Genomic DNA, 25574 nt, shown 5'->3' with positions numbered 1-25574 from the left:
TAATGCCTTTGAAAGAAACTTCAAGATGGTCATGGCCTCTTTAGTGACTCCTTTATTTACTCAGTCCTGATTTCTTCTTTGTTGAACCTCAAAATGTTTCTTGAATGATTGAGACAGAGCTTAATGAAAATCTCAGAACAATTCGTTAACTAATAAAGCCATACTTTGAGCATCGAATTCTTAACCAAGCAACCAAGTTATGTTTATTTGATAAAATAAGAAAAACTCCAATACAGTCTGTCAAACAACTGGATACATTTGAAATTGCTTTTCTTTCTTTCTTTTTTTCTTCATTCTTTTCTTAAGCTTTTCTTTTTGTTTATAATAGAATTTTAAACTTTTTCAATCCTTCAGAATCTTTTTCCTATTACCATTTGCTTTAATGCCCTGTGTTGCAAGAAAATTCAAGATGGTGGTACCCTCTTCAGCGACCCTTTTATTTAATCATTCCTGATTTATTCTTTATTGAAACCCAAAAGTTTTTTGAATGATTGAAACATAAGCTCAAAAGAAATTCCTAAATTCATTGACTAAAAAAGCCATACTTTTGGTGACAAATTTACTCAAGCAACAAAGTTATAATTTAATAACAATATTTTATAATTTCTCAATTACAATGTATATGGATCCTTTATAATTAAGGGACATTCGTATACAACTGAGGATTCTCAGACGATTTTTTTAGTGGATTATTCCACTGGACCGCCCCTGAATTATACATGGCATCTCATTCCAAAATATAATCTCACCTTGATCATCACTAACTATATTAGAAAAACTAGTAATTTATAGTTATACATCATCAATACAGTTATTAATAGTTCTCACACAAATTACTGGTATCAGTGCAATTGATTTTGTAGGCATATATGGCTCATCAAGCAGATATGTGGGTGTCTCTGATCGATGCTGATTGCAAACAAGTTGTCTCTCCAAATCGGCAAAGTTCTCATGCAAACCAATTGAAGCAGACTCTCCTCAAATCTTTTAGGATAACTGATCTACAGAATAGTTTGTCTTTGTCCCTCCATTACAGAAACAGTAACTGCATTAAAGATTGTCCCTCCAAATACAGATTAAAGAAAAAGTGTTAATAGTTTTCTTTTTTAAAATTTGATCACAACTTAAGAATACAAAGCTTTTATAAGTGTACGTATTTTATAACTTCTGAGATATTCCAAAAACTCAAAATAACTTTCAAAAGTTATTTGTACATAACCAAACACTAAAAAATATTCTCTATATTTTATTATAAATATCACTTTTTAGTAATTCACTTGAATTAAAAAAAACATTTAATATAATTAATTATAGAGAAAACTAGCTAATCTACTCTTTTATGATATTTCAAATTTTATTAAATATATTTCAACATAAAGATAAAATAAAATAAAAAAGATAATGTTGTATTTGATATATAAAAGTGATAAATAATTTTAAAAAAATTATTTGTAGAAGAGACTGCTACAGTGGAATGAATGGAGTATTACTGTTATTAAAAAAATTTCGTTTTAATTTTTTGATCAGAAACAAATTATGGTTTGCCAAATAATTGGATCCGTAATAGCAACATATCAACAAACTGTTTAACAATACACTCCTACTCTTATTAAGAACAGAGCCGGATTAAATTGGAATCTTCATAGAAATGGAAATCTTGAAATAAATCCGACAGCAATTATAGTTGGAAAAAAAATTAAAAAACCAAGAAGCGAGAATGACACTAACCTTTTCAGCAAGATTAATTCAAGGTCGCCCTTCAACAGCAGCAGTATCCAGGAACCAAGATCTTCTTCTATTTGATTTTAGAAAAAAAGGGTTCGAGTTCCCTTCTTCTGCAAGCTACACTAGGATCGGGCTGCTGGAGAAATGCGGTGTAAACAGTGCGCGACCAAAATTTGATCTCCGACATGATGATAACCCTCCTCCTTTATCCGGGCTTGGGACCGGCTGTGTCGACTGTTTAAATACAACACAGGCGGAGTTGACAACTTTTTCACATGGTGACATTAAATATTTTGATAAACTCCAATCACATTAACATAATGATTCACTTGATGGACCAGAGAAAGGCTAGAAAGGACAATGAACCAACTAGCCAATTGATCCAAATTAATTTGCCTTTTTGGAACACACTCACTAGTAAAAATATGCCAACTACAGCAAATAGGGACCCAATTTTCTGAATGATGCGTGAAAGCCTTGGACAGGCCTCATGCAAACAGATCCCTATAAAAGATGCTGCAAAGGCAATCACCATAATAACTTGAACAACATTCATAATTTCCATGTTTTGAGACTGAGTCTGATCCTGAGCCGAAGAGGAGCTCTGTAATGAAAGAGCCAAAGCAATAACTGCCTGGAATGACAGACTGAGTGTAGTTTCTCCAAGATTTACTGGATTACGTGGCTGGCATAAACTCTGTAATTGGATATCATTGACATTATAAGGTAAAATATGTGGTGCTTGTGTCCGTTGCAGAGGACCCAAGTATGACATAATTCTGGTCGTAATTGAACTTAACGTTGTTTGAACTTTTGGGTTTGCTTGGGTGATAAGAGAATTTGAACTTGGGCCACATAATAAGCGAGATAAGTTAATACAATTACAAGCATGGCGGAATGCCAGCTTGATGGCGGTGGCCATGGAAATTGGTGGGACATTTGGAGGGTTTCTTGGTGTGGAATTAAGCATATATGAGGAAGGAAAACAAGGGCCGGCAAATTTTCTGTGAGCTTTGTTATTAAAATAGAAGACAAAAGCAAGTGAAATTACCAGCCTCGTTTTTTTAAACTGGAAATTACCAGCTGATAAAAAAGCCATTTACAAGAAATTTCTTAGATTCCAAAATCTTATTATTCGTTTCTTCTTTCACCCTCCCCATCAATGGAATCCAATTCTTATTTATTTTTATTTCTTTTGCCATTTTATTTTTCATCATTAGTCAATTCTGTTACGAAATATTAAGGATTAAATTTCAATCCAACTTAAAAGAAACGAAGAGATTATAATGAAGTCGGTCAGTCAAACAGCTCCAAACATTTGGAATGGCACAATTCTCCCTTTTCTTTGTTTCTGCTTTGCTAAATTCCTCAAGCTTTTTGTAATTTTCTCTGTTGCTTTAATATGGTCTTAAGCCCTCTCTTTTCAAGAAATTTCATGACCATGTTCTTAAGATTTCTTAAAAATATTATATGACATATCCATGGACAAGAGATTGGACAAATAAACATAGATAATTACATTGTTGGATTGGAGTCATATATGTGGTTAGCTTGCTCGAATAGGACATAATTATAAGGGTCTTTTTGATTTAGTCGATCGATACAGTTAGTAGCCGGTGGTTATTAGCTAATAGCTTGTGGCTGATAACTAATAAATTAAATCACTTGATAGAATTTTATTAGCGGTTGTTATTAGTATATTAAATGGCAACTAGAGGTATAATTTATCGTTAAATATTTTTTATTTTATTATATTATATTTAATAACACAAATTAATAAAAATAATCTATAATAATTAAAAAATTTATAGTTTGTTTTCTTTAACTCAATTGTATTTATTATTAAAAATATTTATAAAAATTATTTTAAAAGTAGAAATTTAAATTTAAATTCTATTAATAATTTTTTTTTAATTTCAAATACCATAATCTTAAATATTATAATTATTTAACTATTAAAAATAATTTTAAAATAATAATTATTTATTTTAAAATATAAAAATTTAATTATATGAAATCAATTTGAAATAAGTTATTATTAATAAGTTTTAATAAAAATAATAGTGTCCAAATAAATAAATAAATCAAATCAGCTATCGCATAAGAAAAAACTTTAAAATAGAGAATCAACAGCTCATAGGGATCAACTATCAGTTGCTGTTTTTTAAATTTTTATTAAACTCTTTAATATGGTTGTTCAATGAGAAATAACTATCAACTGCATCAAACTTTTGAACAATCAAACACTCTCTAAGTGTCTTGCGTTTAACAGCTTTTCACATAACAAAAGTTTAGTTTTTGTTCAATGTTAATTTTGCAGGTAGCGTCCATGGCAGTCAAGTTTAAGTTTTTCTTTTAAAGAAAACAACTAGATTTACATTTACTTTTTTATCATTATCTCTCTGGTTGAAATCTTGCAAGAATAACACTTAATTAAACTACCCCACATGAATCCGGACTGAAGTGTAAAGTAGATCTAGCTTGAGGTTTAAATTTTCTTTACTCGACCCAATTTGAAAATTCTTTATACATAATTTAGCAAATTTCTAAATTTTTTTAATGTAAATAAGTAGGGCATAACACAAAGTTGAGCCTGATCATTCTGGTTGGAAGGCAAGCCGTTGCTAAAACAAAAATCAACGGTCCAATTTACCATTTGAATATGTTAAAAAATGAGCACTATTATTCAAATTCACTCAAGTTAAAAAAGAAAATCTCAATTCTTAAAAAAGATGTTGAAAATAAATAAAATTGAGAATATCTAACTTGGGAAAAAAAACTAAACTTGCGATATCAACTTATCTATTAAAACGAGAGTAGAGAATGTAAACAACTCAACGACCGTTAACAGTTAGATATAGTTATTTAATTCTGAATATTTATTCAAGTTTACTGTAGGTGAAAATCCTGAAATTGTCAAACTTGTTCAATGTCAAGGAGTTGACTTTTGTTTTGGTTTAAGTGAAGTTATCCAAATTTGGGTTCCATATCCATTACCATCTAGTCACAGATTTTCTTATATGTTTTCTTAAAGGCTGCAGATCCTGCCTAAAGAAAAGCATGATCACTACATAATTGCAACCTTACAAAAAGAATATTTATATTTTTTACACTATAGGAACAATAAAATAGTTGTAATTCTTGAATCAAATCCCTTAATTAGTTTCAAAAATGTTATTATCCTGCCCTATATATAAATCTTAGCTAGATTAAGGTTCATAAAACACAAAGTACCAATCTAAAAAAATATAGTTTTAACTAGCAATCACCTGAAGAAAAAGATGTTAAAAGCTTATCTCAAGATTGCATTACTACTCTTTTCCATGGCATCTAGCAGTAAGTGTATGTATAATGCATAATTGTTTTAAGTATTAGTTTTCTCGCTTGTATTATAATAAGTTGAGCGCAAAAGCTAGACACACTAATATTATGAAATGGGTTATCAATATCATTACTTTTGCAGGAATTTCCCTTTCAAAAGCATCAAGAGTAGTAAATCGACCAACTCCTTGTCCCCCTGATGCTGATTGCAAACATCTTGGCTGCTTTCAGGGCCAACCTGACTGTACTAAGGGACTCTGCACCTGCAAAGATTTGGCGTCGATAGTAATAAATCAGGCAAAGGGGTGCATCTCTGATGCCGATTGCGTACGCAGTGCCTGTTCGGAAGGCAAATCTAGTTCGTGTAATGGCAGCCAGTGCGTCTGCATAGGGATACAAGAAGACTCTCCTGGAATTACTTTGGACAGCTCCATAGATCAGGGTTTACGTCGATGTCGCAAAGATAGTGATTGCAAAGCAATTTGTCCCCGGAAATGCAAATCCACAGACTGTATTGGGGGTATATGCTTTTGTAGCTGCTAATCCTGATGAATGAGAATTTTGTTGCATGAATAACTAAAAAGAAATAAAAGTTCTTTACAAATCACAATCAGTATTAATATTTCAAGAAAGAAAAAAATAATAAAAGACTTTACCTAAGACTAGGTCCACCAACGGACCACTCCTGCTCTATCTGTCTTAGTTCATGCATATTGGAATTTTAGTAGGGGCGAGCACTATCCATTATACTAAAAAAAATCCCAACGAAACCTTATTAAAATTTAATTTGGTATTTATTAATTTAATTCAGAAATTTTATTTTTATTTTATAATTATTAAACTGAATCGAATTAAATATTTCGGTTCAATTACTCTGCAAATTCGGTTTGGTTTTGGATATCATTTTTTAGCAAGGTCAGTTAATCCAATTTGACTTGTTATGGACCAAAGAAATGGATGCTCACCCCTAATTTTGGTATCAAGTTCTGGTAGTATCCAGCAATATCATGCAAATTTCGACTAGTCTCTTTCATCACAAGACTAATTATGACTTCTTCTTTGCATTAGAATTACTTTTTATCGAAAGTTTTTTAAATAAATTTTAACATTACTTAATAGATAAATTAATTAAATATTAATATATGAAATTATTTATTAAGAGTAGTATTTATATTACTTAAATTATTTATTATCTATAAACATTCATGTTTAAACTAATCGATGCAAGTGCAATAATTAATAAATAATAACACATAAATCTATACAATTAAAATTATCTATAAATAATACAATAAACTGAATTTACTTAAGAAATTCTTTATTCTTGCTTTGCTATATTTTAGTAAAAATTCTCAATTTTTCTTCTCGCAGATAAATTCTAGTAATCTACAGACTAAAAATAAAATCTGTATGTTTCGTTACATATTTTCTTGCCTTTTAGGTGATATGGTCAAGATTCTGCCCAAAGAAAAATGTGATCAGAACATAATTGCACCATGAAAAGAATATAAATTTTACATGACTTAACATCATAGAAACAACAAAAGAATAGTAATAAATTCATGATCTGGGCTGATCATGTCTTAGATATTTGAATTAAATGAATTCCCCTCAATTATTTTCCAAGGGTTGTTATTGCCATGGTCTATAAATACTAGATAGATTGACTTTCATAAAGCACAGAACTAACTAAAAGAAAATACTTTAACAAGCAACAGCTAAAAAAGCAGAAAAGAAAAATTAGATGGCAAAAGCTTACTGCCTGATGGTAGTATTACTGCTTTCTCTCATGGTATCCTCCTGTAAGTATCTCAGTAATATTTTATTTTTATTTTTGAGAATTAAGAGAACGTCAAATTTATGACTAGGATCAATTTAGTAACTAAATTTCAATGTATTTTATTTTAAATTTCAATTGCATGTGCAAAGATTAAGAGATAAAATTGTGATGTCAATTTTTCAATACTATAATGACTGAACTATAATGAAAGCTATGATTGAAACGAAATAAATTAAATATAAAATTTAGTTATTATTATTATTATAATTACCCATAGGAGGAACAAACAACCGAATAACTATTAGTGAAGTCTGGTTTTCATAACTCAGCTATATACTTTTCTTTTTACTATTAAGTCCAGAAACCAGGTTTAGATGCAATCAGAGTATCAAATATTGAATTGAATATCTACCTCTAATTCTCGCAGGCACATCATTCTCAAAGACAACCATTATAAATGGAGCAAGTCCGTGTGCCAATGATGCTGATTGCAAAAACATTCGGTGTCCCGGAGGCCCAGCTGCTCGTTGTTACAGCGGCTATTGCCTCTGCAAGCCAAGGCTTCAAACTAGTGAAGGCAGCTTCGTAAAACTTTATCATTATCAGCGTCAATGCTGCAAAGATGGTGATTGCCAAACAGATTGTATCCCCGAATGAAAAGCAAGAAAAAAAAAAAAAAATCATTGTTCGACAGGGTTATGCATTTGTCAGTGTTCTGCCTGACTAAAAGGTGTATGTTTGCATAAATAATAAGAAATAAAAGCTTTTTAGGTTTCCTTATATTTCTAACTATTAAAAAATAGGTTAATGTAATCTATTGCTAATTGAGGTTTAAGATCCTCTTTTCTTTTATCGTACTGTAAATCGTAGATATCATGAAATCCGTTCATATAAATATTTTCTTTTGCAAATAATTAAATTATTAACTAACAGAGTGAGAAATTGAAGGGAAAAGGAAAAGAAATAGAGGAAAATTTAGTTAAAATCATATTTAGCAATAAGAGCTTTTTTTAGAAAGAGAAGGGAATAAAAGAAAGATAATCTCTTTTATTTTTTTTTTTGAAGATAAATCTATTTATATCCAAATTCGGTATATAAAAGATTTTAACTTGTAAAATGACATTAAAGTTTAATTAATTATTATGGTTTTAATAATAATTTAAATTTATTCAATTTATCTTCTTTTAATATTTTTTTCTAAAAAGTATAGATACGAATGAGAAGATCGTAAAAATCTCGACCTATATTCATATTCCGGAATCTTTCTTTAAACTACCCTATATAGCCTTAAAATATAATTCTACATTTTATTATAGCATTGATTTTAAGAGTTTTAATATAGTTGCATATCAAAATCCGAATTCAAAATTTAAATTATATTAAAAAAGATTTTTATCATCACATCTATATTATTTTGTACAATTTTTTTTCGTTTAATGGTTATTTATTATACAATCAAACACAATGATAAATTATTATTTTTCTTTCTCCTTTCAACTCCATTCCTTTTTTTTTCTAAAGTACTTTCCCCTCCTATACTTCAAGCAATCTGGATTATTTAGAAATTTCTTAATAAATATTATACGGACATAAATAATTAGACTGTAGAAATCCCAACTTGTATTCATATATGGAAAATACAGATAGCATTGGATATTATCATTATTTAACCTTTCCTTAAACTCCTCTATAGCCTTAAACTATCATTTTACACTCTACTTATAAAATGCCTATGGAAGCAACGTACTACTGCAAAGCACAAATCTTGAATATCCCCAACAAATTCAGTACTCAGAATTGGAAGTCACTCACTCAAATGGCAAATTCTTCCTTCAGATTGTTTATCTTTGTGACCCTCTTAGTTATTTCATTTGGTGCGTTTCTCCTACTATTATAATTGTCATGCGTTCTATAGTGTTCAATAATTTGTTTTTGTTTCGATTTTATTGCCATATGATGGGAATGAACTTTAGGAGTAATTACTATTTACCTCTTGTGTTTTTCTATATTATACTAGTTATTTTTTAATATTCTAAAAATATATTTTTTCATTTTTCTATTTTATGATTATACTAGAAACCTCTTGCATTAGAATATCCGTTAAACAATCGTTAACTAGATTTGATTTTATAGTATTTACTTCATAATCTTTACAGTTGTCTCTTATAGTTTATTTATTATACTAAACTCTCCTTTTCTAATTTTTATACAAAAATCAATTTTAGCATGTGTACAAAAATAATTAATTAGTATTTTTTAGTTACCCTGATATTTAGCATAATTAAATTCTAGTAAAATCTAAATATCTTAAAAGTATTTATCTTAATTAATATAAAAAATTCATATAATTTAATTTTAAACTACTAAAATAAAATAGAAATTATTTTTATTAATAGTTTTGTTACAGTAGAATTATAATTTTGATAAGAATTTTGAGAATTAATTTATATTTTTTATCAATTTAATTCTTTTATTGCATTAACTTTCAAAATATGATGAGATTTTAGTGCAACAAATAAAATATAGTAGGAAAATAGTATAAATCAAATCTAATTAACGATTTTCTAACAAAAATTTTAATGGAATGAATTTTTAGTACAAAATTATAATATAAAATGATTAAGAAAATTAAATTTCTAAATGTTAGGAGATAAATAGTATAATATGGAAAAACACATGAGGGAGATAATAATTACCCTTTTTATTATCTAACAGTAGTTTACTAAATTTCCATAAAATTTTCCAGGTAATTATATATATTAATTTCAACTTATTATTTAAATTCTTAATCTGTTGCTAGAAAATAACAAATACATCATAAAATTGATAGTCTAAAGTTTATATATATTAAATCTAGTAAAACTAAATGTTTATGTACATTATTGTGATATGTAAATCCCTTAAGAGCATAGTGATTAAATTGTAAGAAGAATAAATTAAAGTTAAATAATTAAAACAGAATAATTTAAATTTTAGTAATATAATATAAAGTTTAATGATTGTTGTTATAATTAACCCTAGGAGAAACAACCGAACAACTAATTAGTGAAGTCCAGTGTTGATAACTTGGCTATATATTTTTCCTTTCTTTTTACTGCATGAATCATTTATCAAATATTGAGTCCCGTTAGTTTTCGCAGGCACCTCACTATCAAAGGCAACAATTATAAATGGAGACACCCCGTGCGCCAATGATACTGATTGCAAAAGCATTCAGTGTCCCGGAGGCCCGGCTGCTCGTTGTTACAGCGGCTATTGCCTCTGCAAACCAAGGCTTCAAACTAATGAAGACAACTCCATGAAACGTCATTAGCGTCAATGCTGCCAAGGCGGTGATTGTAACCCCAAATGACAAAAAGAAAATTCATTGTTCTACAGGTTTATGCATTTGTCAGTGACGGAAAGTGGTGTATGTTTGCATTAACAATCGGCGAGAAATAAAAGCTTTTTGAGTACCCTTATATTTTTAACTATTAATAAACAGGTTAATATAATCTATGGCTAATTGAGTTTCTTGATAATTAGTATTATTAATTAATGATTATTTGCTAATTATGAATACTGTTAGAATTAGGGACCTTTCAGCTATTGTTCGAATAATGGATAATTGAATTAATAATGAGGAGATTCTTTGATTGGGCATGCAGCTATTGGGTGTATGGCCCTGCCCATTGAATTAATAATAACTGCGTCTGTGATGTGATCCTCGGCTACGAAGCGCCTGCTTCACCCCCACAACAGCTAGTTTGCTTAATTAATTAGTTAATGCCTGATTCGAGCTATGCTTAATGAACAATAAATTGCAAAAAATTAAGTTTCTTTTGTGACATATTTATCAGCAATTATCCTTTTCGGAAGGCTGATTGTCTCTACTGAGTTTTGTTTATCTTTAAATTTTTCTTAACTTTCAAGTTCTAAATAAAAGTAATCTAGAGATTCTCAGTCTCTCAGTCACAGTAAAAGAAAATTACTATTTATCTCCTTACTAATTTAACTACTCACTTGGTAACACTTAATTTAATATATATACTGAATGTGTATATCATGTAATATGAAGTTGATAATTTTGACAATGTTGAAAAAGAGGGCTAGTTCCATTGGCAAGAGAGAGTAATCTTATCTTTTTCTTTTTCTTTTTTATAGAAAAAATATGGATATTCTATTAATGAGAATTGATAAATACATCAAACACCAATAAATACAGTAAATAAATTTACTTTTAACAATTATCGTTTGTATTGATGGAGCAGTAGATTGCAATTTTACAAAGAATGCATATCGACTTTATAAATATTTTTTACCGAGGCTGATTATCTGAATGTCAGAGTTGATTTCTTTTTTCTCTTTATCACTCCTATAAAGAGAGAACTCAACGCTCCCGTAATGGAGAATTATAAAACTCTTATAAAAGAATAACTCAAAACTCTTATAATGAAAGATTATAAAACTTATAAAAAAAATACTAATATTTATTTATAAAATTAATTAATAATAATAAAGGGACCATCGCCAATTTAAAAATGATTGGCAGTGGACCAAAAAATAAAATTTTAATGAAAAATAAAAAAAAATAAAAAAGAAAGAGAAAATGCAGCTAAGATTTTTATTTTTTTTCTTTTGTGCAGTGTTAATCTTATTCTTTTCTTAATTAGAATTTGATTGTCTTAAAAGGTATTTTAGGAATTTATTCATGAATCAATATAGAGGATGCACCCTTGGCAGAAAACAAATAAGTACCACGTTCCCAAATAAGGACGACTGAGTATCACATTTTGGATACCAATGTTGAATAATAATAAAAATAAAAGACTTTATTCTGCTTTAAAAATCTTGTTCTCGAACTGAAATAATTCAATTCGCCTAATGGTTTTTTTACGTGTTATAAATCCTGTATATTATCAAGTCCATTGAAGAACATATTTGTCTGGTGTCCTAAAATATTAATTTATCCATTCAAATATATTTAAATCCTTTTAAATGGGATTTACAAACAATAAATTATTAACTAATAGGGTGGGAAATTGAAGGGAAAAGGAAAAGAATAGAAGGAAATGAGTTTACTTCGTGTTTGGCAATAAGAGTTTTTATAGAAAGATAATGGAACAGAAGGAAATGAAAATAAAATTAATTATATGTAGATTTGGTATGTAAAATATTTCAATTCATGGAATACAATAAAAACTTAATTAATTATTTTTTTCTCTTATGATTTTGCTAGAAATCTCACGTTACTAAAAAATAAGAAACACAAGTAATTTATAAGGTAAATCAACTGGCTAGTTCTAGCTATTTTCATATTGGTTGAATCCAAGTCCAATTCTATTAGTTGGACTTTACACTCACCCATTCACTCAATTCTCATATTAACTAAATCAACTCAATTTCTAATAGAAGGTTCTGATAGAGTACCGTCACGGCACCTGTCATTTTTAATTATAGATTATTAATTTATATTATTTTAAATAATATATTTATTTTATATGTTATTTGAATAATATAAATTGCAAATGAATTCAAATATAATTTTAATTATTTATACGATAAAAATTTTATAGATGACAAATACCACTAATTAAATTTTAAAAATATATAAGATAATTTAATAAATAAAAATAATATATTTAATTGATCAATAATTGAATACTATATATAATTAGTTGATCTAACATTTAATTATATTAATATAAATTATTAAAATTAAAATAATATCAATTTTTATAAATTTATATAGTATCCTACATCTATAGTGTATTAGAATAACTCTAATAGATTTTAATAATAATTTTCAAATTTAATTAATTTATCTTCTTTCTTTTAATGGTTATCTGCAACACAATCAAACAAAAATGGTAAAATATTTCCTTCCATCAAACTCCGTTCATTTTCCTCTAGAATACTTTTCCCTCTCATCCACTCTTTGTTGCCATGCATAATTTAAGCAATCTGAATTAATTAAAAATTTCTAAATAAATCATTGTACGAATATAAACAAATAAACTGTAAAAATCCCACCCCATATTCATATATGGAAAATACAACTATTCTGGATATCAAAATTACTTAACCTTTCCATAAACTCCTCTATAGCCTTAAAGTATGATTTTACACTCTACTTATAAATTGCCTATGGAAGCAACGTACTAGTGACATTGCTGCAAAGTGCAAATCTTGAATATCCCCAATATACTCAGCACTCAGAATCAGGAGTCCCCACACACTCACATGGCAAATTCTTCCTTCAAATTGTTTGTCCTTGTGGCTCTCTTGATTGTTTCATTCGGTGCGTTTCTCCTCCTATTGCTCTTTTGATCAAATGCACAAACCAAATCAGCTTATTATAATTTTCATGCCTTCTATAGTTTTCAATACTTTTGTTGTCTTATTCTGATTTAATTACCACATGATGGGAATGGTCTTTTTCATCTATCAGTGTTTAACTAGTTTACTAAATTCCCATAAAACTTCCCAGGCAACTATATATATATATATATATATATATATATTTAAATTTGTAATCTTTTGGGGTAGAAAATAAACAAATACATTATAAAATAGATAGTCTAGTAATTATTTATATGTATACATACGAAATCTAATAAATTTAAATATCTATATTGTTGGCAGATGCACTACCCTCGAGAATTGAAGCAAGACAATGCTATCGGGACGTAGATTGTGCGTTTCAATGTCCACATGGTGGGTTTTGTAATAATCAAGGAAATTGTGACTGTGTGCCAGAAGTCCTCCAAGGAGAACCTGTGAAATATAACCTAGATTGCGGTGTAAACGGATACAAGTGCAGTTAGTTTAGTTATGCTATTATTCTCCCCAACAGAAATATCTGATAATTTTCAAATATTCTTCAGAAGGAATGTTGTCAAATTTTGAATAAAAGGATTATTAGTGAAGAGATTCATTCTACAAGGGATCCTTTTTTAATCTAATATTTAAATTTCTTATTCTCACTATATCTTGGCATCTATGATCGCTTCAGCCTTTCCTTCAGTTTTCTGTTTTCTGTTTTTCACTTCTCATCTTCAGAAAAGAATTTGAAAATCCAGTATTGACACAGGAATGGTTTTCCTTTCAACTGCTAAAGGACCCAAGCACCTAAATTAAAAGAATGTGATTCTATATGCAACTTGGATTTGATCGCTTAATAATTTAGGGTTTATATATAAGTAGTTCCCCTATTTTATTTTAGTTTTATCTTTTGTTAATTTATCACTCTCATCTAAATTCATCTGTTGGCTTGCATATATATAACACATGATTTTTATTTGGATATTTTTTCTTTTTGGGCTTGAGTAACAGCTATGATAAATCACAGGTTTATTAATGATATAAAAAAAAAAGTATATATCATTCAAAGTCAAAAAGTTCTATTACTACCATGATGCTTTTAATTCTTTTTAATTTATTCTTAGATACGGTTATCTGTTAATCTGAAATTTAGTTAATATTTGGTTGAAATTCATTAAATTTATGGAATTTATATGTGAATCTAAAATTTATATACTTTAGATGGAGCGAAAACTAATTTAATATTTAATATAATTAGATTTATGTGGAATTGGTTATAGATAAATTAAATTCTAACAAAATAGATAGATTTTTCAAATAAATTCTATATTAGTAAATCAATACATCTCACAACACAAAAATATCTCTTTCAATTTTATCATTTCTATTTTATTATTTTTTTCGTTTTTTTTTTTCAAATGAAATCAATTTCATTATAAACTTCAACCAAACATAGCATTAATAAAGATTTTAAAATCTTGGTAAGAAATTAGATAGATGTATACGCAGAACAGACATATTTTTCTGAAAAATCTTTGGGTTGCTAAATCTGAAATTATAATAAAAGACTTTAGTATCAAAAAGAAAAAAAAATTGAACATTTTGGTCCTAAGTAAAAATATGAAGGTTCAAAATTCTGGAAGTAAAAGAGATACGAACCCATAGAAAACCCAAGTGTTTTTGCATCCAAAAGAGATCCAGATTAGGCAGCTACTGAGTGTATGGTCCTGCTCATTACATTATTTGTGATTCTCATTGTACATCAGGTGTGTATCAAGTTGACGTGGCCACGTCAATTTGAAACCCAACCCAATCCTTTTAAAAGAAAAAACTAAAATCGCCATTTTATTTGTCTGGTTTTAAAGCAATTTGGCCACCTCAATTTGCAATGTAGAATTGTCACATCAATTTAGTGGTTTGGATAATTTTTGACAATTTTTGTCATTTTTTGTTTAATTTGTCTATTTTCCGAGCATAGGATATTACTAAAACTTGAGAGGAAAAATCAACTTATACAATGGACATAAGCAGATAATGATACCCTCCAACCTAAGGATACATTTAAAAACCCAATATTATATGTATGGATTTAACTTCTTATAAAAACTTAATAAATTACTAATTCATCTCCGGGCATCATTTTACCAATGATAATTAAATTGCAACTATTAAAGTAAAATATTATTAATTTATAAGGGTTCTTTATATATTGTTTTTATAGGATGTCTTAGTATTTTATTTTTAGCTCTATGCTCTGTTACATTATATCTGCTTAATCTAAACTCAACATAAAAATTAACATAATTGCAAGCTGGCTTTTTCCCCTTTCATATAATAAAATTTGCTAATTATTAAAAAAAAAACAACAACATAATTGCACACTCCATCAAATTGGAACCCATCATATATTTATATGCTCAATTATTTTCCAATAAAACGACCAATTAATTTTGATCTTAACAATCACTTAGCACAACTTAAATAGCCAAATGGTGTATCCCTAAAATGACCATTTATAATATCTACTTATGTTATTTAATATAATAAAAATTAAGATAATAATATAAATGGTCGATGAATATTGCACTTAATTTCATTTTAATTATAATATTTTAATTTATTTTATTTTAATATTTCAACTTTAATTTTAGTTGCAATTTAATCACCTTGCCAATAAGAAATTGACAAGTGACATATTTTTATAATTTTATTTATTTATTTTTGTTACGTGTTAATTTTTTTATTTATAAAATAACTAAATTAAAATAAAATTAAAATTAGATGATTGAAACGAAATAAATTAAAAATTTGTGACTAAAATGAAACTAAATATAAATTTCAGTAATCATCAATATTATTATCTCTCATAAAAGTCTTTGATATGATTTAAAACATGTTTTTAAATAACACCTATTTGCTTGCTATCGAAGTTGTTGACCTTTTATACTACTTCAAAAGAAAATAATTGGTGAGGTTTAAATTTCTTTTAAGAGATATATTGCTGACGAATTTGAAATTTATTTAAAAAAAAATATATTTACTTAACTTCTCATACTATTCAAAAAGAAATTGCTGAGGTTTGACTTTTACAAGAGATGTACTATTGATGAATTTAATTTTAAAAATATAAAATTATGAAAGTAAATGTACATACCAAAGCTAATTATTTAATTTTTTTAAAGAAAAATTAATATAAAAATAAGAAATTTTAAAATTTTCCACCAAAAAAATATTCTATGTCTGGAATAATAAGATAATAAATATTAATTTAAGCATCGAAACAAATTGATTGTTGAAGCGTTCAATTATTACGCCAGCATAAATAAATTTAAAAGTAATGGAAAGCTGCAGAAGTGGATTTATAATATGCATGTGCTCCACTGAATAACTCATCTCAAAATCTTAAATCTTTTTGGTCATTAATTTCATCTTAAAAGTATTATTGTACATTAATTATTATTGTAGAAATTCATGTGCAAAGATTAGAAAAGTGAGGATGAGTCAATAATAAATTAATTTTTAATTTAAATCTAATTATTTACATGATTTAAATCAAATTAATAGATTCACACTTTTATATTATAAACTTTTTTATATACTCAATCTAGGATACATCCTTTAATACGGTTTATTATAATATGGACCAAAATTTATAAAATATATATGTTCTATTTTCTTTGTAAATCATTTATTGGTATGTTATATGACTGTTTTAATTATTATTTTTATTATTATTTTAAAATTTTTTATTTTGATATGTATATTTACTTTTTACGTATGAAATTTTTATTTTTAAAAATTATAATAAAAAAATTTAAAATTAATATTATATCAAAAATAATATTTTAAATATATTTATAAAAGTTAAGTCGTTTACCCGTCTATTATGCCGTAATTATTTTGATTATAAAATAATAATATAAATTAAATATATATATATATGTATATATATAAACATTTTTTAATATTTTATAGTTATTTAAAAATAATAATAAACTAAATATTATAAACGTGTTTGTTAGTTTTATAAATATTTATATTGTGATACACATATTTTTTTAATAAAAATTAAGTTAACAAACAATAATATTTTAATATTTAAATAACAAATATTTAATATATATTTAATGAATATTTAATGCAAACTTACTAAACATAAATTATTTTTTCAAACTTTTTTTACATAAATGTTTAACGCACGTGTGAAATTTAATACACCAACTCTTATACAAATAAAAACGACATGGAATGGATCTTGGACCACATGGTCTAGGGTCCATATCATAATTTGTAATTCAACACTCCCCTCAAATACAACTTGCATTTAACAATATTATAAGGCTCAAAAGCCAATATAAAATTAAACTCCTAAATTATATAGTCCATAAGTTAAACATGCCCTAAGGTAAATTCAATGTCAGACTTTAATACCATATAGAAACTTATAGACTCAAAATTTAAAAATAAGAAAAGTATGAATGGGTCAATAATAAATTAATTTTTAATTTAGATCTAACCATTAGTATGATTTAAGTCAAATTTTATATTATAAATTATTATAAATTTTTTTATAAATACGATGTGGGACACATCCTTCAACAATTGTTACTGAAGATAAATACTTATTTTAATTGATAAAATTTTAAGGTATTTTTCAAAAATAATTTTTCACATGGGATTATTGTGGATAAAGATTAAAAAACAACATCAATAATAACAATAACAACAACATACATAGCAGCAGATAATAACAATAATAATAATAATAATAATAATAATAATAATAATAACTTAACGAGACCACAAAAATATTATCATTAACAGCTCACTTTTATTTGTATCATATTTTAAAACTGTTTTTAATGTTTTAAAGTTATTATTTTGATAAATAAAATAAATTTATAAAATTACTACACTGCACATAATGTGATAAATTTGATACACATTAAGGTGGAATATTTAATTTTTCTAATGAGATGTGGGGCTTTTAGGTGATGAAATTTGAAGTTATAATTTTTAAGATTATTTGTTCACTGCGAATGTCCTGAGAATCAATGACATCAATTTATTAAAAAAGATGATAGAATTTTCACAACAAAAAATATAGATAACAGATACATCGGTACTATAAAGAAAATATACAATCAATAAGACATAGCCCTAGCTAGTGAATAGTGAGTCATTGACTGTATATATATCCACATAGCTAAGTTTGAGGATGCCTTGTGCTGCCGCGAAAAGCACGGATGAATGGCAATATACAGAGACCAAAACAAAGGTAAGGAATCCAAACCAGTGTAGGTGGAAGAAACCAATCAAGCAGACTAAAATAGGCAAAAAATATGAGACTAACACATATCTGCTGACTTGCATTTGATGCTTTAGGATACATTTGTTGAAGCAAGATTCCATTCCATGCAGCTGTGAATCCAAAAGCTAGGAGAGACGGTATTAAGGTTGTTACCACAAACGAAGTGGGGAATTGGTTGTAGAGTTGTACGAGTGCTATTCCTATTGGAACACTGAGAACAAATATATTCTTACCCATCTCTTGTTCTTGAAAAACTAAAATTATGGAGTGTGGAACTTGATGATTAGAATGGTTTTGGTTTGCATTTGTTGCTCGACCTGATCTGAAAATTGGGTCATCACCAGAAGCTGCCGATGATGATGATGATGATGAGGAGGAGGAGGAGGAGGAGGTGAAAGAGGATGAGTCAATGACAATTGATGATAAATCGGAAGTTGGTGATGGATGGTGACCATTTGGTTTGGCTATGAAAGAGTGGATCAGAGTTAATATTTTGCTACGAATGGCATATAAAATGCGGTAAGCAGAAGGCATGTCGGAGCTATTATCAGTCCGCCCATTATCTACGGTGGCCATTTTTATAAAGAGAAACAGAAATTACTGAAAACACATCCAGCTCGTAGTTGTGCCCGCGGAGCACTGAGCTTTATACAGTTTGCTGTGTTTGACTTTGTCTTACTGAAATTGATCCGGATTCAGGAAGAAAAGTGTTGACCGGGATTACTTTTTTAGGTTATCATTTGTCAGCCTAAGTTTTTTTTAATACATTAAAACTTCTAGAAATGTTATAGCATCTTCTTTTTTTTAAGTCAATAAAACTAAAAACTAAATTTGATATGAATTATAATTCAATCTTGAAATTTATTATTGAATTTCTAATTTTTTTAAATCTTTTTATCGAATAAAATTTTATTTTTAGTATAAATTAATTCAAATATCTAACATAAATAATAAATCTTTTAGTTATTTTAATATTTTAATTTTAGAATAATTTAATTCAAAAAAATTTAAAATGTTAAAATTATATCTTCTTTGGAGCAATGTTATTGCATTTCCATATAAGCTAAGTTTAAATTATTAAATAAAATAAAAATCCAATTTTTTATTTAGAATTAGAATCTTAAAGAATTCTGATATTTATTTTCTTTTTATAGATTTTTTAAGAGCAATAATTTCTCTCTTTAAATTTTAAAAAATAATTTTTAGATAATTTATTATTTTCTTTTCTTCTTTTCATTTTTCATGAGTCACATTCTCCCTTTTTATATATATTTTTCTTAAATAAAGTGTAAAAATTATTATTAGAATATAAATATATTTTAAAATAAATTAAGATAAAAAATTAATTATTAATAATAATAAAAAATATTGTTAAAAATATTATAAAAAAATTTAATTACGTCTGAATTTGTATTATTTAGTTAATTTAATAATTTAATATAACTAAAATTTAGACGTGCAAATATACTCTTGGCCAATAAAAAAAAATTGAATTATTTATTAAACTAAATTCAAAAGAGGGTTTAGAAATATTTAATCCTATTTCTCTTTCTAAATAAATAAATAAAAGACGCACGCCTACAAAATTAGACGCAAATCCGACTTATGAGCTTTACACCACAGGTATCTCGAAACACAATGGATGTAACACTTTGAGAAGCTTCTGGAACATGTGGCCCCCTCCGAAGATTTCAACATCTGAAATTAATCTAGAAGAAAAGTTTATTGGACAGTATTATTATTATTATTGCATTAATAAATTAAATTAGAAAGATATATATGCTGAAATTATATAATAAATAAGTATTTCATCTCGACATTTTACATATAGTAAGAAATTAATAAAATAAAATAAAAAGTAAATACTACTCATTAACTAAAGAAAACTGTTTAATTACTTTTAAATTAAAAATTACTTAGTTTTCATGTTAGATGCTGATTTTATACGATACATAATATAATTTCTCGTGTGAGATTGTTCATCAAAAAATCATTAATGTTCATGCAACAAGAAAAAGAACCACAAATTTAAAAAAGTATGTAGCATCTGCTGTCTGTTCACATTTAAGATCCGAATTCTAATTTCTAAGCGCTCGAATTTGACTCGTTAAAAAAATATATTTTGTATAATTACTAATTGATATAATTGAATTAATGTGGTGTCAATTTTTTGCTAGTATTATCTTATAAGATTTTATGATTTCTTATTGATATCTTTCTAAACAGTCATAATTTTAATCGCCAGACTTAATATGGTGACTACATACTTGATATCGAGAGATGAAATCTCAAGTCCAAAACATCTTTTCTTCAAATGCCTAATTTTATTTTACTTGTAAACTTTTTCTTAGTTAGACAGAGTTACTGATGCTACCTAGTTTAGTTAGCAACTCCTTTAAACTGTATTAGTATAATAACTATCAAATAAATTAAACCGTTTGATGTATTTATGTTTTTATGGAATGTACATCAGTAATGAAGCATGATCGTATATATGAACACATATAAAAGCCTCAATCAGGTAATTAAAACTATAATTTTGGTGGGGCACAATTTAAATTTTAGTGAGGTAATAATAGAAGCATATAATTATTATTATTGTTATTATTATTAAAAACTTAACGGGTTGCGAACAAAACATAAATAGAAGTAAATATATATATGTATTATTTAGTTGTAAAATATTGGTAGCAGAAATTCTCGAGTTTGACTTTTTTTTTATTAATATTTTAAAATTTATATGTAGTTATTCTAGATTGTTTGGCTATATTAGTTCCTCTTGGGGCAGAAAAAGAAAAGAATCCAAAATGAGAAGGGTGGCTTAAATTTTGAAGTTAATCGTTAATCAAATTCCAATCCTACGCCAGTAAGAAAGCGTTGGCGCAATGCATCAGGAGTGATAAAATGGACTTTTATGAATTGTGAGTTACTTATGTAAATATTGAATGTGTGTGAATAGAACAAGTTCCAACCTCTGTGGAAACTCTCATCTCTGATGATGTAAGGCATTTGCCTCCTTGATTTTTGTATACCAATATTTTCTTCTGAAAAAAAAAAAAGATTGGGTCTTTAAATAAAAAAATAAAAAACCCAATAGGCTTGTTTGTAACTCCATTGAATACATCTATCCAAAAAAAGGGTTTATTAGATATGATTGTGAAAAGTATGCCAATCAAATAAACGAGGATGTTCTTATAAAATTATTATAATATATCTATAATTCGTATATATTTTATTATTAATAAAAAGATAAAGAAAAATGAATAAAAATAGTAATAATATATCAACTTGTGGACTTTAGTCAGCCTTGAGATGCATCATGTGTCGCGTCCAATATTCCACGGGCTCGATAAGAGGCAACCAAAGGACTGATGCAGTAATTGTTATATCTGTACTTGGTAGATAGTGACTTGATCTAATAATCGATGCATATTTTAATTTATGTAAAATTGAGTATAAATCTAGAATTTTACTTTTATTTTTTATAATATATAAATAATTTAAACAAACAAAGAAAGAAAAGAAAAGAAATTTACCTTGAGACATTGACTAGAGGATTTCCTATACAAAAGAAAGAAAAAGGAAAAAAAAAATTGTATATGCTTGTTCATATAAATGAGTTGTAGTGTAACTATTTAGTTAATTATTAAATAAATACTATATATAATTAATTAATATAATTTTTTAAAAAGAATCTAATTATTATAGTCTTTAATTATGTTAATAATTATTAAAATTAAAATAAAATTAATTTTTATAAATTTATATAGTACCGTACTCCTAAAATACAATAGAATGACTCGTTAAGTTATTATAAAATTTAAGTTAAAGGATAATAAATTATTAAGAAAAAAATATAAAAGTCAAAAAGACAAAAAAACAAAAAAAAAAAAGAACAAAAGTCTATCTTGTACTAGTCAACTGGTTGAAGATTTAAGTAAAAACATAAAAGTCAAAAAGACAAAAAAATAAAAAAAAAAAGAACAAAAGTCTATCGTGTACTAGTCAACTGATTGACACATATTCTATTATTTAATATTAATAAATACGTATCAATCATCTATTTGATTTAGTGTAGATGTGAAAACCTAGATAAACAATTTCTCCTCAATATATATAGTCTTACTAAATACAGGTTCAATTATCTTGGATCATATGGTACCGACCACAGATGATGATATTAATAACAATGCAAACAGGATTTTTCTTCTTCCAGTACATGGGTACTATTCTAAAGACTTTGAAAATGGAATAATATGTTCTGTATCAACAATGGACCATAAATAGATAATAACAGTAACAAATTTATTACAATGGCCAAACATATAATTAAAAAGGCAATGAACTTCATGAGAAATTTTTAGGTAGACTATTTACATGTAAATTTCTCTGAATTCGATAGTATGATGTATATACAGACCATAAGAGATAACCCTAGATATGGTGAATAGTGACTATAGGATAAGGAATTGAAAGAAACAAAGTTGAATACGAGGATGGCTTCTGTTATTCATTGGACGAGTCTTTTGATGATGGGGTGGATCAAGTTCATATAGACATAAGGACGAATGGAAATATACAGAGAGCAAGATACAGGAGAGGAATCCAAGCAAGTTTAGGTGGAAGGAAGCAAGCAACCAGAGCAAAAAAGGCAAGAAATATGAGAGTAACACCTATCTGCTCAGTTGCATTTGATGCTCGAGGATACATTTCTCGCAGCATGATTCCATTCCATGTAGCTGTGAATCCAAGACACAGGAGAAGTAGAATTAAGCTGGCTACGAGCGAATTGGGGTCTCGGCTATAGAGTGTTAGAAATGCTGTTACCATTGGAACAGTGAGAACAAGTATGTGCCTACCCATCTCTTTGTTTTGAAAAACTCTAGTTATGGGGTCTAGAACTTGATGATGAGCATGATTTTGGTTTGCACTTGTTGCTAGAGTACTACCACCAACGTGATAAGAAGGCAATTGGTCATTAGATGTTACCATGTTTCGAAGTGATCTGAAAATTGGGCCTTCATACATTAGTGTCCTTGCTATTCTCGGGTCATCACTGGAAGCTGCCGATGATGATGAGGAGGAGGAAGATGAAGAATCAATGACGATTGCTGATAATTCAGAAGTTGGTGAGGGATCTTGATCATTCGATTTGGCTAAGCAAGAGTAGATCAAACTTATTGTGCTTAGAATGGTAGATATAATGCGAAAAGGAAAAGCCACATTTAAGCGATTGTCAGCCGGGACAATCGCTTGTGTGGCCATTGATTATGGAGAGAAACAGAAATAATTAAAAGACTCTGGAAGCTAGCAAGTCCGGAGTTGTGGTGAGCAGGCACTGAGATCTATAGATCGTTCAAAGAGAAGAAATAATGGAAGGTTTAAAATAGGTGCAGATGGTATTAGTAATTTTTCTGGCACTGATAGCTTGCCCTTTTTGACCTAAGTGACTTGTATGCCTTTTGCATGGATTTGATCTAGAAGCATGGTTTTATTATTATTATAATTATTATTATCATTAAAAGCTTAGGTAGTGGATAATATAATAGAGATAGTCATTTTTTTTTTTTATATTCATCATATATGATTAAAAATTCAATTAGTATCGCTTATAAAAGAACTTGAATTTAAGTCTAAAGTACAGAATCATGGTTTATTGGAGGTATACTGTAAGCTAATTGCATCAATGAGCTTAATTAACAAAAACTGTGATATTACTGGCGTTGCTGCTCAATATAAGAGAGATTAGGACTCATGAGCTGCCATTATGGATTTTAGTCATGTGGGTACTCATCAAGAAACACTCTTCGTAGTCGAATTTACCGTAGCTCAATTGTAATTATTAGAGTTGTGTAATCCTAAATTTAAACTCTAGTTAAAAATAAAGTAATGAAAATAATTTAGTCGAAGCTAATTAAATAAAAAAATGTACATAAACAGATACAACTTAATTAGCTACCCCTGCTAAATGAATTGGGGATAAAAGTTTTTCTTTTTCAGTTTCATTTCATTTTCTTTCTTTTTTAATAAAAGAAATTCTAATTGTCAATTGGATTAACCAACTTTAGACGGTTCTTTTTCTTTGCACTAATTATATACTTCCATTTTAACTAAATTCTTTTTTTCTTGAAAAAGAAAAAGAAAGTGTCATTCTTACATAAATGTTACATAAGCAGTGCATGCAAATAATGAATTTATAGTTGCATAAGCATTTCATGCAAAGGATGAATTTAATGAAATTAATGTCCGGTCGGCTCATCAACTTGATTAACATAAATCAGCAGTGTGAAGGAGGCGAGATACGTAGCCTTCTGGACCACACTCTTGTTAAAAAACAAAAAACAAAATCTTACCAGGAAAACCACTGCACGTAATGTCACTATCGTTTTGACCCAGAAAAAAAAAAATAAAAGGACCACCATTATCCTTGTAGAAAGGATAACAGTCAAGTGGTGTGGAAAGCCATGGAAAGGAGCTTATGAAGGTTAGTGATCCTCAGAAGTGTCAGCCTCTGTCAATGAAAAAGAAAACTGCCATTTGGAGATGTCCCAGATGGAGTCGAGATCATACCATTTCATTAATTTAACTATCCTACTTGGTAAAACACACACACCCATGTATATCTCATTGCATATTTATCCACAAATTTGTACCGTGGAGCAATGTACTGGTGTAAAAGTAATATATATTTTTACCGTAAGTGAATAAATGTATATATACAAATATTTTATATTTTAATATTAAATTATTGATATATATGTAATTATTTAAAATTAATGAATATGTTACTCATCCATCGAATTAGTACATATATCTAAAATAGGCAATGATATTTTGCTATATCAAATTAATAATTCACTAAAATACCTATCTTCATTTATTTATCTGGTCATTGCTATTTAAATGATAAGTAGGGAAAATCTATTGTATTCTTTTTTTAGAAAATGAATTACGTTAGATGAAATGTAAATCTCGTCATGTACTATGAGAAACGAGGTAAGAAAAAAAATAAGGTAACCTTCTTTTTTATATACGAACTTAATATAGCTTCATCGGTTTTTGGATTCAATAAAATGAGAGTTTCTTAAGTTTGAAGTTGTTCATTCAGTAAATATATATATTGCTGAAATCATG

At 27.5% G+C, this 25574-nt stretch overlaps 1 protein-coding gene and 3 long non-coding RNA genes across 5 annotated transcripts; 3 read left to right on the top strand and 1 right to left on the bottom strand.

The window, feature by feature from the left end:
- Positions 1-738: 738 nt before the first annotated feature.
- Positions 739-2686, bottom strand: LOC125369883. 2 transcript variants are annotated; one of them, XR_007215570.1, is made up of 2 exons: positions 1729-2686; positions 739-1063 (listed from the first exon to the last, which is right to left on the bottom strand). It is a non-coding gene; the product is annotated as an uncharacterized LOC125369883 (long non-coding RNA). The 2 variants fall into 2 exon arrangements; XR_007215569.1 differs by having other exon boundaries at positions 739-1045.
- A 2164-nt stretch (positions 2687-4850) lies between these two features.
- On the top strand, positions 4851-5706 carry LOC125369900 (putative defensin-like protein 298). The gene is made up of 2 exons (XM_048373266.1): positions 4851-5061; positions 5189-5706. Exons 1-2 carry the CDS (start codon positions 5007-5009, stop codon positions 5587-5589), a joined length of 456 nt encoding a protein of 151 aa, XP_048229223.1. The 5' UTR covers positions 4851-5006; the 3' UTR covers positions 5590-5706.
- Positions 5707-6716: 1010 nt separating this feature from the next.
- LOC125369909 lies at positions 6717-7608 on the top strand. Its single transcript, XR_007215597.1, has 2 exons — positions 6717-6848; positions 7254-7608. It is a non-coding gene; the product is annotated as an uncharacterized LOC125369909 (long non-coding RNA).
- A 937-nt stretch (positions 7609-8545) lies between these two features.
- On the top strand, positions 8546-10287 carry LOC125369940. Its single transcript, XR_007215653.1, has 2 exons — positions 8546-8700; positions 9967-10287. It is a non-coding gene; the product is annotated as an uncharacterized LOC125369940 (long non-coding RNA).
- The last annotated feature ends 15287 nt before the right edge of the window (positions 10288-25574 follow it).

Source organism: Ricinus communis, chromosome 4, assembly GCF_019578655.1.
Source record: "Ricinus communis isolate WT05 ecotype wild-type chromosome 4, ASM1957865v1, whole genome shotgun sequence".
NCBI lineage: Eukaryota > Viridiplantae > Streptophyta > Magnoliopsida > Malpighiales > Euphorbiaceae > Ricinus > Ricinus communis.
Note: the sequence above shows the minus strand (reverse complement) of the source record. Positions and strands in the feature narration are given on the sequence as shown.

Excerpts from the sequence above, each read along its gene's own strand:
- LOC125369900 (XM_048373266.1), top strand. The coding sequence starts at position 5,007 with ATGTTAAAAGCTTATCTCAAGATTGCATTACTACTCTTTTCCATGGCA. Across the intron at positions 5,062-5,188 it reads CTTTTCCATGGCATCTAGCA|GAATTTCCCTTTCAAAAGCA; the intron begins GTAAGTGTATGT and ends TTACTTTTGCAG.